Source organism: Megalobrama amblycephala, linkage group LG4 (assembly GCF_018812025.1).
Source record: "Megalobrama amblycephala isolate DHTTF-2021 linkage group LG4, ASM1881202v1, whole genome shotgun sequence".
NCBI lineage: Eukaryota > Metazoa > Chordata > Actinopteri > Cypriniformes > Xenocyprididae > Megalobrama > Megalobrama amblycephala.
This window is the reverse complement of record NC_063047.1, coordinates 21671720-21688423: the sequence shown is the minus strand read 5'-3', so window position 1 is coordinate 21688423 and position 16704 is coordinate 21671720. Positions and strand designations below refer to the sequence as shown.

At 36.5% G+C, this 16704-nt stretch overlaps 1 protein-coding gene across 1 annotated transcript in view; it reads left to right on the top strand.

The window, feature by feature from the left end:
- Positions 1 to 8543, top strand: part of epg5 (ectopic P-granules autophagy protein 5 homolog (C. elegans)) — a 39150-nt gene extending 30607 nt beyond the window's left edge. The window contains exons 38-44 of the mRNA XM_048188261.1: positions 14 to 223; positions 322 to 466; positions 2152 to 2394; positions 2614 to 2833; positions 5088 to 5303; positions 5465 to 5579; positions 6586 to 8543. Coding sequence (XP_048044218.1) covers positions 14 to 223; positions 322 to 466; positions 2152 to 2394; positions 2614 to 2833; positions 5088 to 5303; positions 5465 to 5579; positions 6586 to 6768 — 1332 coding nt within the window. The 3' untranslated portion in view covers positions 6769 to 8543. The remainder of the gene's footprint in view (positions 1 to 13; positions 224 to 321; positions 467 to 2151; positions 2395 to 2613; positions 2834 to 5087; positions 5304 to 5464; positions 5580 to 6585) is intronic.
- Positions 8544 to 16704: the final 8161 nt, after the last annotated feature.

Sequence of the window (16704 nt, the reverse complement as noted above, 5' to 3'; positions counted from 1 at the left end):
TTTACTTCTACAGGAGTCTTCCATCCTCGCTCTCCTGGACCAATCAGCTTCTCTGCCTTGGCACCTAGTGGATTATCCTTCTTATCAAAATGTTATGCGCTACGTTAGCACACATTACCCAGCATCCCTTGTTCTCAATAATGACATTTCTTCACAACAAGTCATCAGATTGCTTAGAATGGCTGCTGGATTTGGGCCGACCACACAAATGTTACATCACAAGGTTAGATGATACGTTTGCACACTGTAAATGAATGAAACGTATAACTACATCTTTACAGCATCATGATTTGCTGCTGCTGTGTGTTTTGTGTCTGTTAGGACATGACTTTAAAGTGCCAAGCCTTCCTTCATCTCATGGTGAAGTTCCTGACCTCTCTGGATCAAAATGGGAACATCAGTCTTTCTTCTCTGGAGACAGAAATGGAGAAATTACTGGAGTACATTGTCATTTTCAGCCCTCCTGGTGAGGAGAAAGTTTCATTGCTATATCACATTCATTTTCTTGTCACGTCCCTCAGCAGGCGACTCAAGAATATTGCATAAGCATAATTTGTAGTTCTGTGTACCACTGGATCATGTTCACACCGCACACAGTTCTGGTTTGTTTTTCAGATTCATTCTTTCAGATTGATTGTTTGTACTTTAGAAGGTGACATTTAGAAGGTGACAAAATCAGATTTGTTTGTTCATTCAGTACTCAGTACATTGGTTGCCATAGTAAATGACAAAGACATTTGCACAATGCCAAGAGTGGGGGAAAAGTAAGAAACTAGTGAATTCAGACACAGATAGGCACTGCTGTGCATTAATGTATGAATCTCCTGCCAGAAACATTTAAAATATGATCTACTGATTTGCACACTTGAGTACACCAGTGAACTCTCTTTGGCATGCTAGAGCATGCTATATATTTATATTTACAACATCTAAATATGCATAGAAATTGTGCAGTAATTTCTGAATCAACCCTAGTGTCTGTTCACTTTCCATGCTCGATTTTGAATTCAAACTGAAACACACTTCCAAAAATATGCATGTAGTTTGTAATTGTTTAGACATGCTGTTTAGACTACAAAAAGCTTAATTTCAGTAAGACACTTAAAAAATCTTGTTATTTTACTCCTTGTCTGAAGCCTGAGATTTTAAGTCTGAATAATATAAGGGGTTTAAATGGAGAATCCTTGGTCATATTTTACAAAGATGTATATTAATTATATCTTACAACAAGGCTGATTTTAACTTTTAACAAGCTACTCAACAATTAAGAAGTTTGGGGTCGGTAAGATTCTCTTATGCTCATCAAATCTGTATTTATTTGATCAAAAAACAGTAATATTGTGAAATATCATTACAGTTTCAAAAACCTTTTACTGTTTTATATATTTTAAAATTTCATTTATTTCTGTGATGGCAAAGCTGAATTTTCAGCATCACCGCTCCAGTCTTCAGTGTCACGTGATCCTTCAGAAATCATTCTAATATGCTGATTTGGAACTCAAGAGTCAATTCTTATTATTAGTCAAGTCACGTCAATGCAGATTGTGTCAAAGCAGCTTTACAGTGATAACTGGTATATAATTTTGGCTGCACAGCAGCTTTTTAAAAAAATGGTGTCAGTATCCATCTTTAGTAAATTCAGTATTGATTCATTCCGATGTAAGAATCAATAGTTATAAATTTAGTTAATTTATCTACATCAGCACTGGAGTAAACAGTCATGTCATCATCCAGCTCAGTTCAGTTCTCAGTTCACATCCAATAGTGTCAATGCAGGCATATCAAAACACTGTTGAATATCAAATGTCAAGTGTCCCAAGCTAAGCAAGCCAAAGGCGACAGCAGCAAGGAACCCAAACTCCAGCAGGTGACATCAGGTGGCAAACAGGTTTTAAAATGGATTTTTACCCATGTTGAAAACTGTTGTGCTGCTTATTTCTGAGGAGAGCTGGATACTTTTTTTTTTTTTTTAATCAGGATTCAGGTATCCAAATAACTACTACTGTTGTTTTAGTTTTTATTTACAGAAAGTGTTTTTAAATTCATTGATGTCTAATTAGCATCTTAGCTTAGAACAACATGACAGGCTGCACCAGTATCTCTCTTTATTTTGAATGAACTGATCTTAATGTGTCTCGTCCTCTCATTCAGAGACAGACCTCCAGCAGCGGCACATGGCCACCTGCAGTCTGTTTGCTGAGATGCTGACTCTTCTGAATGAAGCTGGCATGTCTACAGCAGAGGGACTCGGGACTAAACTCCACTCCTGGGTGGAAAAGCGAGCTCGGGGTCCTTTGGTTCTTCCCCTGCTAACCGCTGCGTGCAGATGCCTGGCCTCAGTGCGTCACATGACACGCACCACTGAGGCCTGTATTCTCTCCTACTTCACTGACGGTAATAATAGCTCATTCTTGTTCTGGGCTTAGTCACAGATTTTAAACGGTATGTCTGCGTAAGCTTTTGGCCATAAAAGCAAACATCTGGGCTGAATCAAAACATTTGCATGTTTTCCCCATTACAGTACCATTAAAGAGTACAGTGAGTTTTAGTTTCTTATAAAACTGTCTAAAATGTCCACATCTTCTAGTATTATTTTGTGTGTCTCACTTTTAGGTGGATGTGCTGATCAGTACTCTGGTTGGGGGCCCATCCTGGTCTCTCTTCAGGTTCCTGAGCTGACTGTTGAGGACTTCATCCAGGAAAGCCTGAGCCTGGGCAGTTACCTCACACTGTACGTCTACATCCTCCAGAGGCTCAACCTGGAGCAAACCCTCCTGAATGAGAAGAAGACCTTAATGCTGCTGAACACGTGGATCAGTCAGGTCTTCCCTAGGTAACGTGCTCTTTATCACATATAGTGGCATTGTGTTCTTTCACATGTTGAAGGACGCACGCAAAAAAACCTGAATGGAAGCAGTGTAGGATTGCAGAGGTATTAAATAACTTCCCTTTTTCCTTTAGTGCTTATTGTGAGACAATTCCAGGGTCCCCATTGGTCCTTAAAAAGTCTTTCATTTGTTTGTTTTTTATCAAATTTAAGGTCAGCACAGTGTTGTAAATGTTAACCAGTAGATCCATAAGAAGCAAATGTGCATTCACAAAATGTACAAACCCGATTCCCAAAAAGTTGGGACACTGTACAAATTGAAACAGAATGCAATGATGTGGAAGTTTCAAATTTCAATATTTTATTCAGAATACAACATAGATGACATATCAAATGTTTAAATTGAGAAAGTGTATCATTTTAAGGGAAAAATAAGTTGATTTTAAATTTCATGGCATCAACACATCTCAAAAAAATTGGGACAAGGCCATGTTTACCACTGTGTGGCATCCCCTCTTCTTTTTATAACAGTCTGCAAACGTCTGGGGACTGAGGAGACAAGTTGCTCAAGTTTAGGAATAGGAATGTTGTCCCATTCTTGTCTAATACAGGCTTCTAGTTGCTCAACTGTCTTAGGTCTAGTTGCTCAACTGTCTAGTTGCTCAACTGTCTTAGGTCTTCTTTGTCGCATCTTCCTCTTTGATGCGCCAAATGTTTTCTATGGGTGAAAGATCTGGACTGCAGGCTGGAAATTTCACTACCCAGATCCTTCTTCTACGCAGCCATGATGTTGTAATTGATGTGGTCTGGCATTGTCATGTTGGAAAATGCAAGGTCTTCCCTGAAAGAGACGACATCTGGATGGGAGCATATGTTGTTCTAGAACTTGGATATACCTTTCAGCATTGATGGTGCCTTTCCAGATGTGTAAGCTGCCCACGCCACATGCACTCATGCAACCCCATACCATCAGAGATGCAGGCTTCTGAACTGAGCCCTGATAACAACTTGGGTTGTCCTTGTCCTCTTTAGTCCGGATGACACGACATCCCAATTTTGCAAAAAGAACTTCAAATTTTGATTCGTCTGACCACAGACCAGTTTTCCTCTTTACCACAGTCTATTTTAAATGAGCCTTGGCCCAGAGAAAACGCCTGCGCTTCTGGATCATGTTTAGATATGGCTTCTTTTTTGACCTATAGAGTTGTAGCCGGCAACAGCAAATGGCACAGTGGATTGTGTTCACTGTTTTCTGGAAGTATTCCTGAGCCCGTGTTGTGATTTCCATTACAGTAGCATTCCTGTATGTGATGCAGTGCCGTCTAAGTGCCCAAAGATCTCAGGCAACCAGTATGGTTTTCCGGCCTTGACCCTTACGCACAGAGATTGTTCCAGATTCTCTGAATCTTTGGATGATATTATGCACTGTAGATGATGATAACTTCAAACTCTTTGCAATTTTTCTCTGAGAAACGCCTTTCTGATATTGCTCCACTATTTTTCGCCGCAGCATTGGGGGAATTGGTGATCCTCTGCCCATCTTGACTTCTGAGAGACACTGCCACTCTGAGAGGCTCTTTTTATACCCAATCATGTTGCCAATTGGCCTAATAAGTTACAAATTGGTCCTCCAGCTGTTCCTTATTTGTACATTTAACTTTTCCGGCCTCTTATTGCTACCTGTCCCAACTTTTTTGGAATGTGTAGCTCTCATGAAATCCAAAATGAGCCAATATTTGGCATGACATTTCAAAATGTCTCACTTTCAACATTTGATATGTTATCTATATTCTATTGTGAATAAAATATAAGTTTATGAGATTTGTAAATTATTGCATTCCTTTTTTATTCACAATTTGTACAGTGTCCCAACTTTTTTGGAATCGGGTTTGTAGAATAATATATTAATAATAATATAGAATATTATATAATCATAATTTAAATTAATATATACTGTAAAATCATTGTATTTATAATTTTGACATCCCTGTTCTTAAAAAAAAAAATAATTTAAAGGCTGAAATGTGGGGTTTATCATTTTATAAAACTTGTTTTGTCAACTTGTATTATTTAAACTGCAAAGTTGTTTAAATACAGTCATTTTATGGTTTAGGATGTTACCATAAACATTGACTTACATCCCCCCAATACGATATTAATTTTATGTATGCAGGTCTTCAAAAGACTTAAATTATATTTTAAAAATCCTGCAGATACCCTGTATTAATGACCTAAGCGAGTGTGTCATCTGTTCCTCCAGTGGTCCAGCTGATGAGGCAAAGCTGTTTTTATGGTGGCATAAATTCTTGGAGCTTCTGCAGATCCAGGTGGACCAAGAGGACACCGGTGCACTTGACACTCTGATTCTCGCCTTAATGGCGTTCCAGAACCGTCTGGTCCAGCTCGGTGAAGAAAGACTGAACTCAGGCATCCTGGGAGCCATCGGCCTTGGGAGGAAATCCCCTCTTTCTAGCAGGTGGGAGAAGTTTGAGAGTTGTTGAAATACAGCTAGAAACAGAATTTTGGTTTGATGTCCAGATCGGAAGTAAAACGTAACTCCTATCCTCCATTAAAGCTCATAAAAGTTGAATTGTGTGAATTGCATGCCTCACAATTCCATTTCTTACTGTATGTCAGGTTTCGGGTTGTGGCGCGCAGTATGTCAGCATTTCTCCTGGTCCAGGTGCCCTCAGAGAATCAGCTGCGTCTTCATCCAGGCACAGAGCTGCAGCTCTCAACTAAAGCCCAACAGGTAAGAGTTTCCGGGGAATGGGATAAAAGTGTATAATATAATATAATATTTTCATTTTTAGACAAATACAAGTTCTGTCATGAAACTCTAGATGGCGCAGGCTAATAGGTTGGGTTCCGGAAGGTAACTGGAGTTTCAGTTCCGAAAACAGTTCTGGTGTGATGGGTAGGTGAAGTGCGGGGAGCGCATCATTTAATAGAGACGTCTCACTTCATGAATATTATAGCGATGAATGCACTGAAAAGCCCTCACGCTGCTCATATACGTCAGATATCAATGCAGAGAGAGAGAGATGCACAAAGCTGCACGAATAAAATCTTTAAAAGATCACATTCTCTTTTTTTCCTTACTACTATTTTTATTGGTTGTTTAATAATTTTAATGGAATCGGAACCGGAATAGTTCGGCAGAACCGGAAAATTTCTTACGATTCCCAACCCTACTAATAGGCTCTTAACTCAACCTGCTTGCAATCACAATATTCTCTATAGGGCACAGCTGATTGGGTTCCGCTGTATCAGTAGCCAGTGAGCAACCTTCAAATACTTGATTAGCATTCAGAAACCCTCCACCTTCCCCAGCTCCACCTGTATAGATCTGCTAAGGGTAATTCATGTACGTTATATTGTACAGCAGCAGAATGTCTTACTTGCTCACAGCAGCATGTCGTGTATGTATTGGCAGTAGCAAATCCCATACTTGCTCTGCAGCTGCAGCAACAGCAAAAATCAGCAGTAGCAGCAGCGTAGCAGATCTATTCCGCCAAGACCAAACATATCAACATTGTCATAACCATTACCATGCCAAACACTCAGAGTTGTCATGACAGAACTGCTAAATGTGACCCAAAACCTTGGTATTACTGGTTTTATTTCCCCCTTAAACAAATGTTGTGTGGCTTTCTGATAGTTATATGGGAATATGTTTTAGATATTTGATGATTATTTGTTATAGTACAAGCAAATGGTATTTTTCTGTACCTTGAATGATTGCTCTCTGTCTTCAGGCCTTATCTGTGCTGGAGTCGATGCTGAGTAATAAGCAGTATTCAGAGCTGCATGTGTCTGTGAACCAGGCCTGTCAATTCATCAGGTACCCAGGTCACTGTCTGCGTGACAGCAACAGTCTTTTGACCCTGCTGGTCAATGCGCTCTACACTGACCTGCATTACCTGGACATCATCCGTTAGCTATAACTTCAAAACAAGATTCAACTGCTGTCAAAACCAGGACAACAAGTCCAACTCCAGATGAGATGCTAGAGTGCTCTTTGTTGAGAATCAGTGCAATGAGCCTCTAGCATTAAACCACCTTAGGTGTTTTCTGGAAAAGGACATAATAGGGAGGAATGCATTAAAATCATGATTTTAGACACTGAGACAGTGGTCATTTTTTTAGACTGTGCATAACGTTATAAAAAACAGGTCCAGGTACACTCATTTTCTTTCGTTTTCACATTCATATCCCCATTTTTTCCTTAAAATGGCATCCTTTAAGGCAGTGTTTCTCAACTCAAGTCTTTGGGGCTCTTCTACCAGAATGTTTTAGATGTCTCATTAATTAAAACACCTGAATTAACTCATCAGCTTGTTAGTTTTTTAAATAGGGAGACATAAACATTCCTGACTGAAGTTGAGAAACACTTTTTTTAAAAGAATCCATTGCTTCAGTGTTTCAGACCAGAAATAGCACACAAGCAAACATGCATACTGTTCATGGTCTCATAATATTTGTGTGGTCATTTATATAATTTATTTTGGAGTGGTGCGGATTTTATGAAGCATGTATGAGGATGTTTTAGACCTCCCATGTTGGGGGAGTTTAGGTGCCATCTGATGATAATCCACTGAATCACATTTAGCATGTCTCCTATTTGATTTGCACAACAAATATGCTGGTGAATTTACAAAATATTATATTTTATTTCGGTTTCATTTTCTTTGAATATGTTTTAGTAATGTGCTTTTTAATAAGTGCATTCCTTATGAGCTCATGCACACAAATCAAATTGGACATCTTTGTTTCAATGAAAAAGTGAATGTTTGAGAGCATCATCTTTCCCTTTGTTATCTTTTCATTGTTTGTATGAAGTATTAATCAAAATTGTTGGTCTGGCCAACATTGTCCAAACAAGATGAACTGCTCCAGCATGTGATTTGCCTGATAAGTGCACTTAATTTTTAAATATAGAAGTGCTCCCTTAAAGAATGTTCACAATTCTGACGTCACACATTCCTTTCCCCTTTTAAAAACTTTGTTTCTCCACTGCAAGATGGCTGTTATTAGATCATATGAGATTGAAATAATGTGCTTACTGCTGTATTTGTTTAGGTGTATAGAAATATTTTTAGAACTAATATTAGTTTGAATTGGAGAAAAATCTATTTCTGTGATACTATTGCCAGCATGTTGGTATTTCCATATTTGGTTGCAGTTTTTTTGACTAAAGATTATAGGTCAGCACTTCTGGGGATTCCCTGCATGCTTTTATTATACCGTCAGAGGTCATTTTCTGTACTTTCTCATATCAGATCATTCACTGGTTTCTGTAATACTTCAGCATAAACACGTTGTACATTGGGTTCATAGTTATAGCTGTTTAGATCCTCCCCAAACAAACAGATGCCCAAATTATAAAATAAAATTAACATGATGTACGTATTGTCATTGACACTGTCATGCTGTTGAGCATAATGTGAATAATGTTTAGAAAACCTCTTATAAAAACAAGCAGAACAACTATTGAAATAACCTGGACACTTGTATAAATGTACAATGAAAAGAAGTATAAAGTTGCATAGAACATGACTTGCCTTAAAATGTTTTCAATGTGATTTTCCCCTCCTGTTCCATGATTGCTCTTCTGTCATTCGTTTACAACATAGTGTGTCAAATTACTTGTAATGTACTGTACATGGAAATGTAAATGATAACCAAGGTCAATAATACCTAAAATCAAAGGAAATGTGTATGTATGATCTCCTTCCCTTCCTTTCAAATTATGATTTTTTTTTTTACATTTTTGAATGTCTTAGTACTGACATGAAAGCATTTATCTGCACACCATTGCTCCCACCTATAAGAGAAAGCCATATTAATTTGACAAAATGGTATTGGTCAGATTTACCCTTTTGAGGCAGTGTAAGTGTAAGAAATTCACATCTCAGGATATGGCGGTTGCCATGGCGATCTCATCCACTTTAATAGATGCTACAGAGGGAGTGTTATCAGGGTACCCAGACAGCAGATGGGAGACTGAGATGTGGCATGCCAGTGTCTTTACTTATGTTTAGCTGTTTATACATTCTTTCACATCTGAGTCAGAACGACACGCTGAAGTATAGTAGCTGTGCAGTAGCATGTATGCACATATTAAAAAAGTAAACAGAAGAGAATAAAAAATTCATATGCTGTGAGTTCTGCATCAACTCCCTATGGCTTGGCACTGTTAACATCTAGGATCTGAAGTTCGCTTTAACGCAGCAATGTTTTTCTCCTCAAAACATGTTGATACAAACAGATAGTAGCTTATGGTGATCTGACCGTGTGCCATCAACTTGTGAAGCTTGTATTTAATGCAGTGCCAGCTGGAATTCTGAAGCTTCTCCCACAGTCTACCACATTTAATTACATATCTCACTTCAGTTATTTATCTATTTTTTACTTGCCAGTCCTGTAGCTGTGCTCTGCAGCCTTATATCAAAACAACCTTCTTTTTTATGAATGGTACCTTTAATGATGACAACAGTGCGACATATTCCTAGGGACTGAAATAAAAAAAAAACAATGAATATGTACATTTTACACTACCATTCAAAAGTTTGGGTTTGGTAAGAATTTTTCTCTAATGTTCACCAAGGCTGCATTTATTTGATCAAAAAATCACTAAAAACTAATATTGTGACATATTACAATTTAAAATAGCTGGTTTCTATTTTAATATATTTTAAAGGGGAACTATTATGCAAAATTCACTTGTAAGCAATGTCTCAGAACAGTTCATATGCAATGTGATGTCATATTGCACAGGCCCCGCCCACATGTTGACAGACTTTCTATTAGCATAAATGGTTTATGTGCAATAAGACGTGTAAGAGAAATCAGTTTAATACTCATGGGACGCACCGTCTGACAGCCCGCTTTCTCTGTGCGTGCTTCAGATGTGTGCGCTCAGAAAACTATATATCTGAAGTTTAAACTGACATGGTTTTAAAATGCATGCAGATAATAAACTTTCATGATGATGAAGATCTGCAATGTCATGTGAGCATGACCGTGATAGAGATGATGATCAAAACCAAACAGATGTTTTAGTTTTTGTCAGAGTATCCGAGGCACGAGCTGTACAGGGTCCAAAATCTGTAAATTTCTTTACAGTCACTTTTGATCAGTTTAATGTGTTCTTGCTGAATAAAACTATTCATTTAAAAAATAAATAAATAAATCAGACCCCAATATTACCCCAAACAGTAATGTATAACCACATTTATAAAATAGTATTAAATCACTAAACTTTGAAATAAGCATTATTAAGTGCTGGATAAAATATTTTCTAATGATGTTTTAAGATAAGATAAAGGGTCTGTCCATATATTCAAAGTTGCAGAATTGCTCAAACGCTTAAAGGATTAGTCCACTTTTAAATACACTTTTCCTGATAAATTTACTCACCCCCATGTCATCCAAGATGTTCATGTCTTTCTTTCGTCAGTCGAAAAGAAATGAAGGTTTTTGAGGAAAACATTCCAGGATTTTTCTCCATATAGTGCATTTCAATGGCAACCAACAGATTGAAGGTCAAAATTACAGTTTCAGTGCAGCTTCAAGAGCTTTAAACAATACCAGACGAGTAATAAGGGTCTTATCTAGCGAAACGATCGGTCATTTTTGAAAAAAATACAACCGTTTATGCTTTAAAAAACAAAATATCGCCTTGAACGTACTTTCCGCTTCCGCATTCTTCATAACGCTTACGCTGAATGTCCTACGCCTTCCCTATTCTACTTACGGAACGAACGTGGCGCCAGTTTAGTTTTTTCCGTAAGTTGAATAGGGAAGGCGTAGGACATTCAGCGTAAGCGTTATGAAGAATGCGGAAGCGGAAAGTACGTTCAAGGGGATTTGTTTATAAAGCATATACAGTTGTATTTTTTTCGAAAATGACCGATCGATTCGCTAGATAAGACCCTTATTACTCATCTGGTATCGTTTAAAGCTCTTGAAGCTGCACTGAAACTGTAATTTTGACCTTCAATCTGTTGGTAGCCATTGAAATGCACTATATGGAGAAAAATCCTGGAATGTTTTCCTCAAAAACCTTCATTTCTTTTCGACTGACGAAAGAAAGACATGAACATCTTGGATGACATGGGGGTGAGTAAATTTATTAGGAAAAGTGTATTTAAAAGTGAACTGATCCTTTAAAATGCTTGAAAAGCTCAAATTTTATCTTATGATACAATTAGTTTTTCCTCTGGCTATCTGGCTAACAGTTACTCTTCAGTGTTTGTAATGAACCAGAGCTGTGATGTAAGAGGCTCATTAGTAGTTTTCTCATCTTCAGAGTGTGTTAGTGGTGGAGGCAACAGAAGCAGCGCTAAAGGCCTGCGAGTGTGTGTGTGTGTGTGTGCGGCTGTCTGAGGTACAAGCGGATGAGACTTTAATAAGCTGACCTCGTCAGAACCCCAAGATACTCATACGCTGTGTTGTAGTTTGAACATCCACTCTATCACAGTTACCTTATTTCAACTTTCTTTTATCACATTTTAGAGAAAGACTGTGACACTGAAAGTTTTCTGACAGAGTTTGTCCTCTGTATGAACAATCATTAGCCTCTTTTTGGCTTAGGATGAAATACATGATATGCATATGAACATTTGATGAACATTTGTATACTTGTAAAAGCCATAGAGGTTCTTCTGACAAACGCAAAGAAATTATATGTTATCAAGTCATTGAGCTTTCATATGAGAGGCCTCAAAGATTATTGCTGTTTGATTGGTAAATATCCTATTATATTATAGAAACAATAAATCTTGCGCTGAAAACTGGGACTGCATTGCACTTACACGGGAGATCCTATCTGCAATACAGCACTAATGAAACACATGACTTATGAGGATTAACTGCCAGTTGTTAGTGATGGATCTCTTTTAATATATCAGCCAACTTTAGTTGCCACATTTCCATTATTAAGTCTGACAAGGCTTATTAAGAAAAATCTTCCCTCTATGGGTTCACAACCCTCTTTCTGTTTCTCACTGATTGGCTTATGAGTGTATTAAACAAAAGTTTACAGTGTTGGAAAAGCAGTGCAGCAGTGCGCCTGAGTCATCGTGCTGTTTTAGGAGAGGGACAGTGAGTGCCATGAGTATGAACCAGAACATGGCTCAGAATTTCCACTTGTCTTTATGGGATGTCCACTCTACTATGTCACCATATATATATATATATATATATATATATATATGAAGACTTCAGATGAAAAAGCCTCTAAGTGCTGTCTGAAATTTTCTTATAAAATGAGCATTTTTATCAAGCTTGTATGTTTATGTTCAGTTATTTCACATTAATGGCAATGAAAAGGACCTATTAATTGCCATTAAAGTGAGATTACTGAACCTAAACATATCTGATATATATATATATATATATATATATATATATATATATATATATATATATATATATATATATATATATATATATATATATATATATATAGTACAGTCCAAAAGTTTGGAACCACTAAGATTTTTAATGTTTTTAAAAGAAGTTTCGTCTGCTCACCAAGGCTACATTTATTTAATTAAAAATACAGTAAAAAAACAGTAAAATTGTGAAATATTATTACAATTTAAAATAACTGTGTACTATTTAAATATATTTGACAAAGTAATTTATTCCTGTGATGCAAAGCTGAATTTTCAGCATCGTTACTCCAGTCTTCAGTGTCACATGATCCTTCAGAAATCATTCTAATATGCTGATTTGCTGCTCAATAAACATTTATGATTATTTTCAATGTTGAAAACAGTTGTGTACTTTTTTTTCAGGATTACTTGATTAATAGAAAGTTCAAAAGAACAGCATTTATCTGAAATACAAAGCTTCTGTAGCATTATACACTACCGTTCAAAAGTTTGGGGTCAGTAAGAATTTTTAGTTTTATTTTTTTGAAAAGAAATTAAAGAAATGAATACTTTTATTCAGCAAGGATGCATTAAATCAATCAAAAGTGGCAGTAAAGACATTTATAATGTTACAAAATATTAGATTTCAGATAAACACTGTTCTTTTGAACTTTCTATTCATCAAATAATCCTGAAAAAAAATATTGTACACAAATATTTTGTACAATTGTACACATTAAATGTTTCTTGAGCAGCAGATCAGCATATTAGAATGATTTCTGAAGGATCATGTGACACTGAAGACTGGAGTAATGATGCTGAAAATTCAGCTTTGCCATCACAGGAATAAATTACTTTGTGAAATATATTCAAATAGAAAACAGTTATTTTAAATTGTAATAATATTTCACAATATTACTGTTTTTACTGTATTTTTAATTAAATAAATGTAGCCTTGGTGAGCAGACGAAACTTCTTTTAAAAACATTAAAAATCTTAGTGGTTCCAAACTTTTGGACTGTACTGTGTATATATATATATATATATATATATATATATATATATATATATGTAAATATATAAAATCAGAGAAAACTCTCTTCTCTATAAGTACTTAAATATTAGTTCCTATATAACTCTGTGTCAAGTGTCAGTGACTTAAGTGACACTTTTTAACAAGGTAATAACATATACATGCTGCGAGCTATCAAGGGGGTCTCCATCACGAACTGTTATATGAGCAGACATTCACCTCATAGAAACAGAATGTACTTCTATAAATGTATTTTGAAACAGATATTCCTCTGCCCACATATTTACAGCTGGAAAATACCAGTATCAGAGATACAGCACCAGTTGTGTCATCAGCCAAAACAGATTTGTTACATTTGCCGAAGAAACAAGCAGGATTTTGTATTTGTGTGTATTTCTCATAGATTTGATTATCACAGGGATAAGAATCTCTTAGTCTCTTTGGTGTTCACCACATTTTCAGCTGAATCATGCTAAGAGGTGTCATTTTAACCTTTGGGTCTGCAGCCCACAGACGTTTCTGAGTGATGACGCGCTATACTTCAGGAACGTCTTCTGAATTCTGCAAATAAATCCTTCTCTGATCAAATTTAATGAAACTATTTCTGTGTAAATGTTACATTACCTCTTAATACAAAATGTTCACTCTCTTAATATTTATTCTCTTTTCAATATTTTTACTAAATGATGTTTTTTAAAAAGGTAAAAATGCAGAAAGTTTTCTGTGAGGGTTGTGTTTAGGGTTAGGGATAGAATATACAGTTTGTACAGTATAAAAATCAGGTCGTCTATTGAAAGTCCCCATAAAACATGGAAACCCAGTGTGTGTTGGACACCATTCACCTTTATTGTATATAGAAAAAGAGCAGCTTGGACATCTTTTTGTGTTCCACTTTGGAACAATATGAGGATGAGAAAATGCTGACAGATGTTTCATTTTTGGGTGGACTGTCCTTTAAAGAGTTGATGAAATTAATGAGTTAAATTACAGCAGAGAACATGATCAATTACACTAAACTGTCATCTCTAAACTCCCCAATGAAATAAACCTCTGTTTTGTATAGACAGATTTCACTGGTGTCAGAAGACATTGACATAGAAATATATATGCACTGTCTAGCTCTGGGTCCAGTTGTCATGGCTACCATTATGCTGTCTGGTGCTGAAGTACATTTTGTTTGTGAAATTTGTTCTGTTACCCAGTGTGCTCTCTCACTCTCTCTCTCTCTCTCCTCTCCATTTGTACAGACAGTGTTCTCGCTTCTGTATGACCATTAAATGACGTACGTTGTGTCATACAGGTGCTCCACAAAGAAGTAGGTTTTATAAAAGAAAGCCTCCACTTGTATATGCCACCCCTGCACTGAAAGAAATCAGTTAGTTAGACATGTGAGTGGGATTTTTTTTGTTTATTAAGTCATTTAATCGTTTAGTCACGTAGAGCTGAAGAGGTGGATGGACAGTGGAGGTACAGTCTGTAGAGCTGGTTGCCATGGAGACACTTATCTAGCTGTGGGTTGGGGGTATTTCTGTATGGAGCTGCGCCTTTAGGGGAATCCTCGACTGTTTGGGACAGAGAACTTGCTTATGATGATCAAACTGCCCCATGGATGAATACTGAGAGAGGTTTCCTAACACCTGTGTGATGTCTATATCTGTCACCGCAACTTACAATTAATAAAAACAACAATTATTTAACTCAGGGCCTTCGTCTTGTACTGCAAGTAAGGGGTTAAATGAATATCAGTAATATGGCAGAGTCACTGCTCTTAAGTTGTCGCCTGTGGGAGGTTCTGAGTCACTCAATCATTTACATTTCTCCTCCACACTCAAGTACTCTGATGATTCAGGTGCTCTTATTCCCAGCAGTCCACCTCTTTCAGCCGCTCTTCACTTCTGGCTATTTAAAGATGTGAGCTAACTTTATACAAATAACTAAGACATGGGGATTTTGAAATTAGATTTCACTCAAATAATCTAATAAATGGAATACAGCATGATACTACATTTATTATGAACAAGTTTGATTTTCATAAATTTTTATTTTTAAGGGAAAAGTTGATTTTACAGTAAATATAGTGACTTGAAAATAGGCTGGTTTAGTAAACTGTACAGGGTAATTCAAACATTTTACATATTATTTTCATACAGATATTTTTTATTGTTTTGTAGATATCGAAAAATTGACCTAATATTATATTTCATTATTATTATTATTATTTTATTTGTTATTTTTTATATAATATGAACACTGCCCAAAAATCACAAATAATGATTTAAAACCCCCTCCAGAAATATGTCTAATAATCAAATGTTAAAGGTGCCCTAGAACCAGTTTTTACAAGATGTAATATAACTAATATAAGTCTAAGGTGTCCCCTGAATGTGTCTGTGAAGTTTCAGCTCAAAATACCCCATAGATTTTTTTAAATTAATTATTTTAACTGCCTATTTTGGGGCATCATTAACTATGCACCGATTCAGGCTGCGGCCCCTTTAAATCGTGCGCTAACGGGTTAACATTACACACTGTTGGAGAGATTTATAAAGAATGAAGTTGTGTTTATGCATTATACACACTGCAAGTTAAATATTTAATAGTCAGACCATTACCTGTAAATTTACATTTATTTGTAACAGTGAAGTCTGATGATTCATCTGTGCACAGATCCAGACGTTAATACTGGCTGCCCTTGTGTAATGCCTTGAACATGGGCTGGCATATGCAAATATTGGGGGCGTACATATTAATGATCCCGACTGTTACGTAACAGTCAGTGTTATGTTGAGATTCGCCTGTTTTTCGGAGGTCTTTTAAACAAATGAGATTTACATAAGAAGGAGGAAGCAATGGAGTTTGAAACTCAATGTATGTCTTTTCCATGTACTGAACTCTTGTTATTCAACTATGCCAAGGTAAATCCAATTTTTGATTCTAGGGCACCTTTAAAGGGATAATTCAACCCAAAAATTAAAATTCTGTTATCATTTACTCACCCTCATGTCATTTCAAACCTGTATGCCTTTCTTTCTTTTAAATGAAGATATTCTGAAGAATGTCGGCAGCCATAACTGTTTTGGTTTGTATAAACACTCTTTATCTGTCTGCCTTCAAAATGCACAAATCCATTCCCGACTCTCAGAGCATTGCGTAACATGGATTGACTTCAGTGTGACTAGTTTTAGAAATATTCAGAAACTGAAAAATAAGCAGCTAATGGATTTAAAAAGTTCAAAAGGTACAGAGGAAAATCCAAGGGTGCCTTGAATGTTAACTTATATAACAGTGTTCCTGAATAGAGCCTGCATGTACACAAAGGAGGCTGAATGTATAGAAATACCTTAGAGTGCGGAGTGACATTAGATGAGTACGATTCCAGACATCAGTGGAGAGTCTTGTCCCCTGCTGTGTTAATGTAAAAGCCTGATCTGGGGCCAGACAGCTCTTTTGAGCCCAATTAT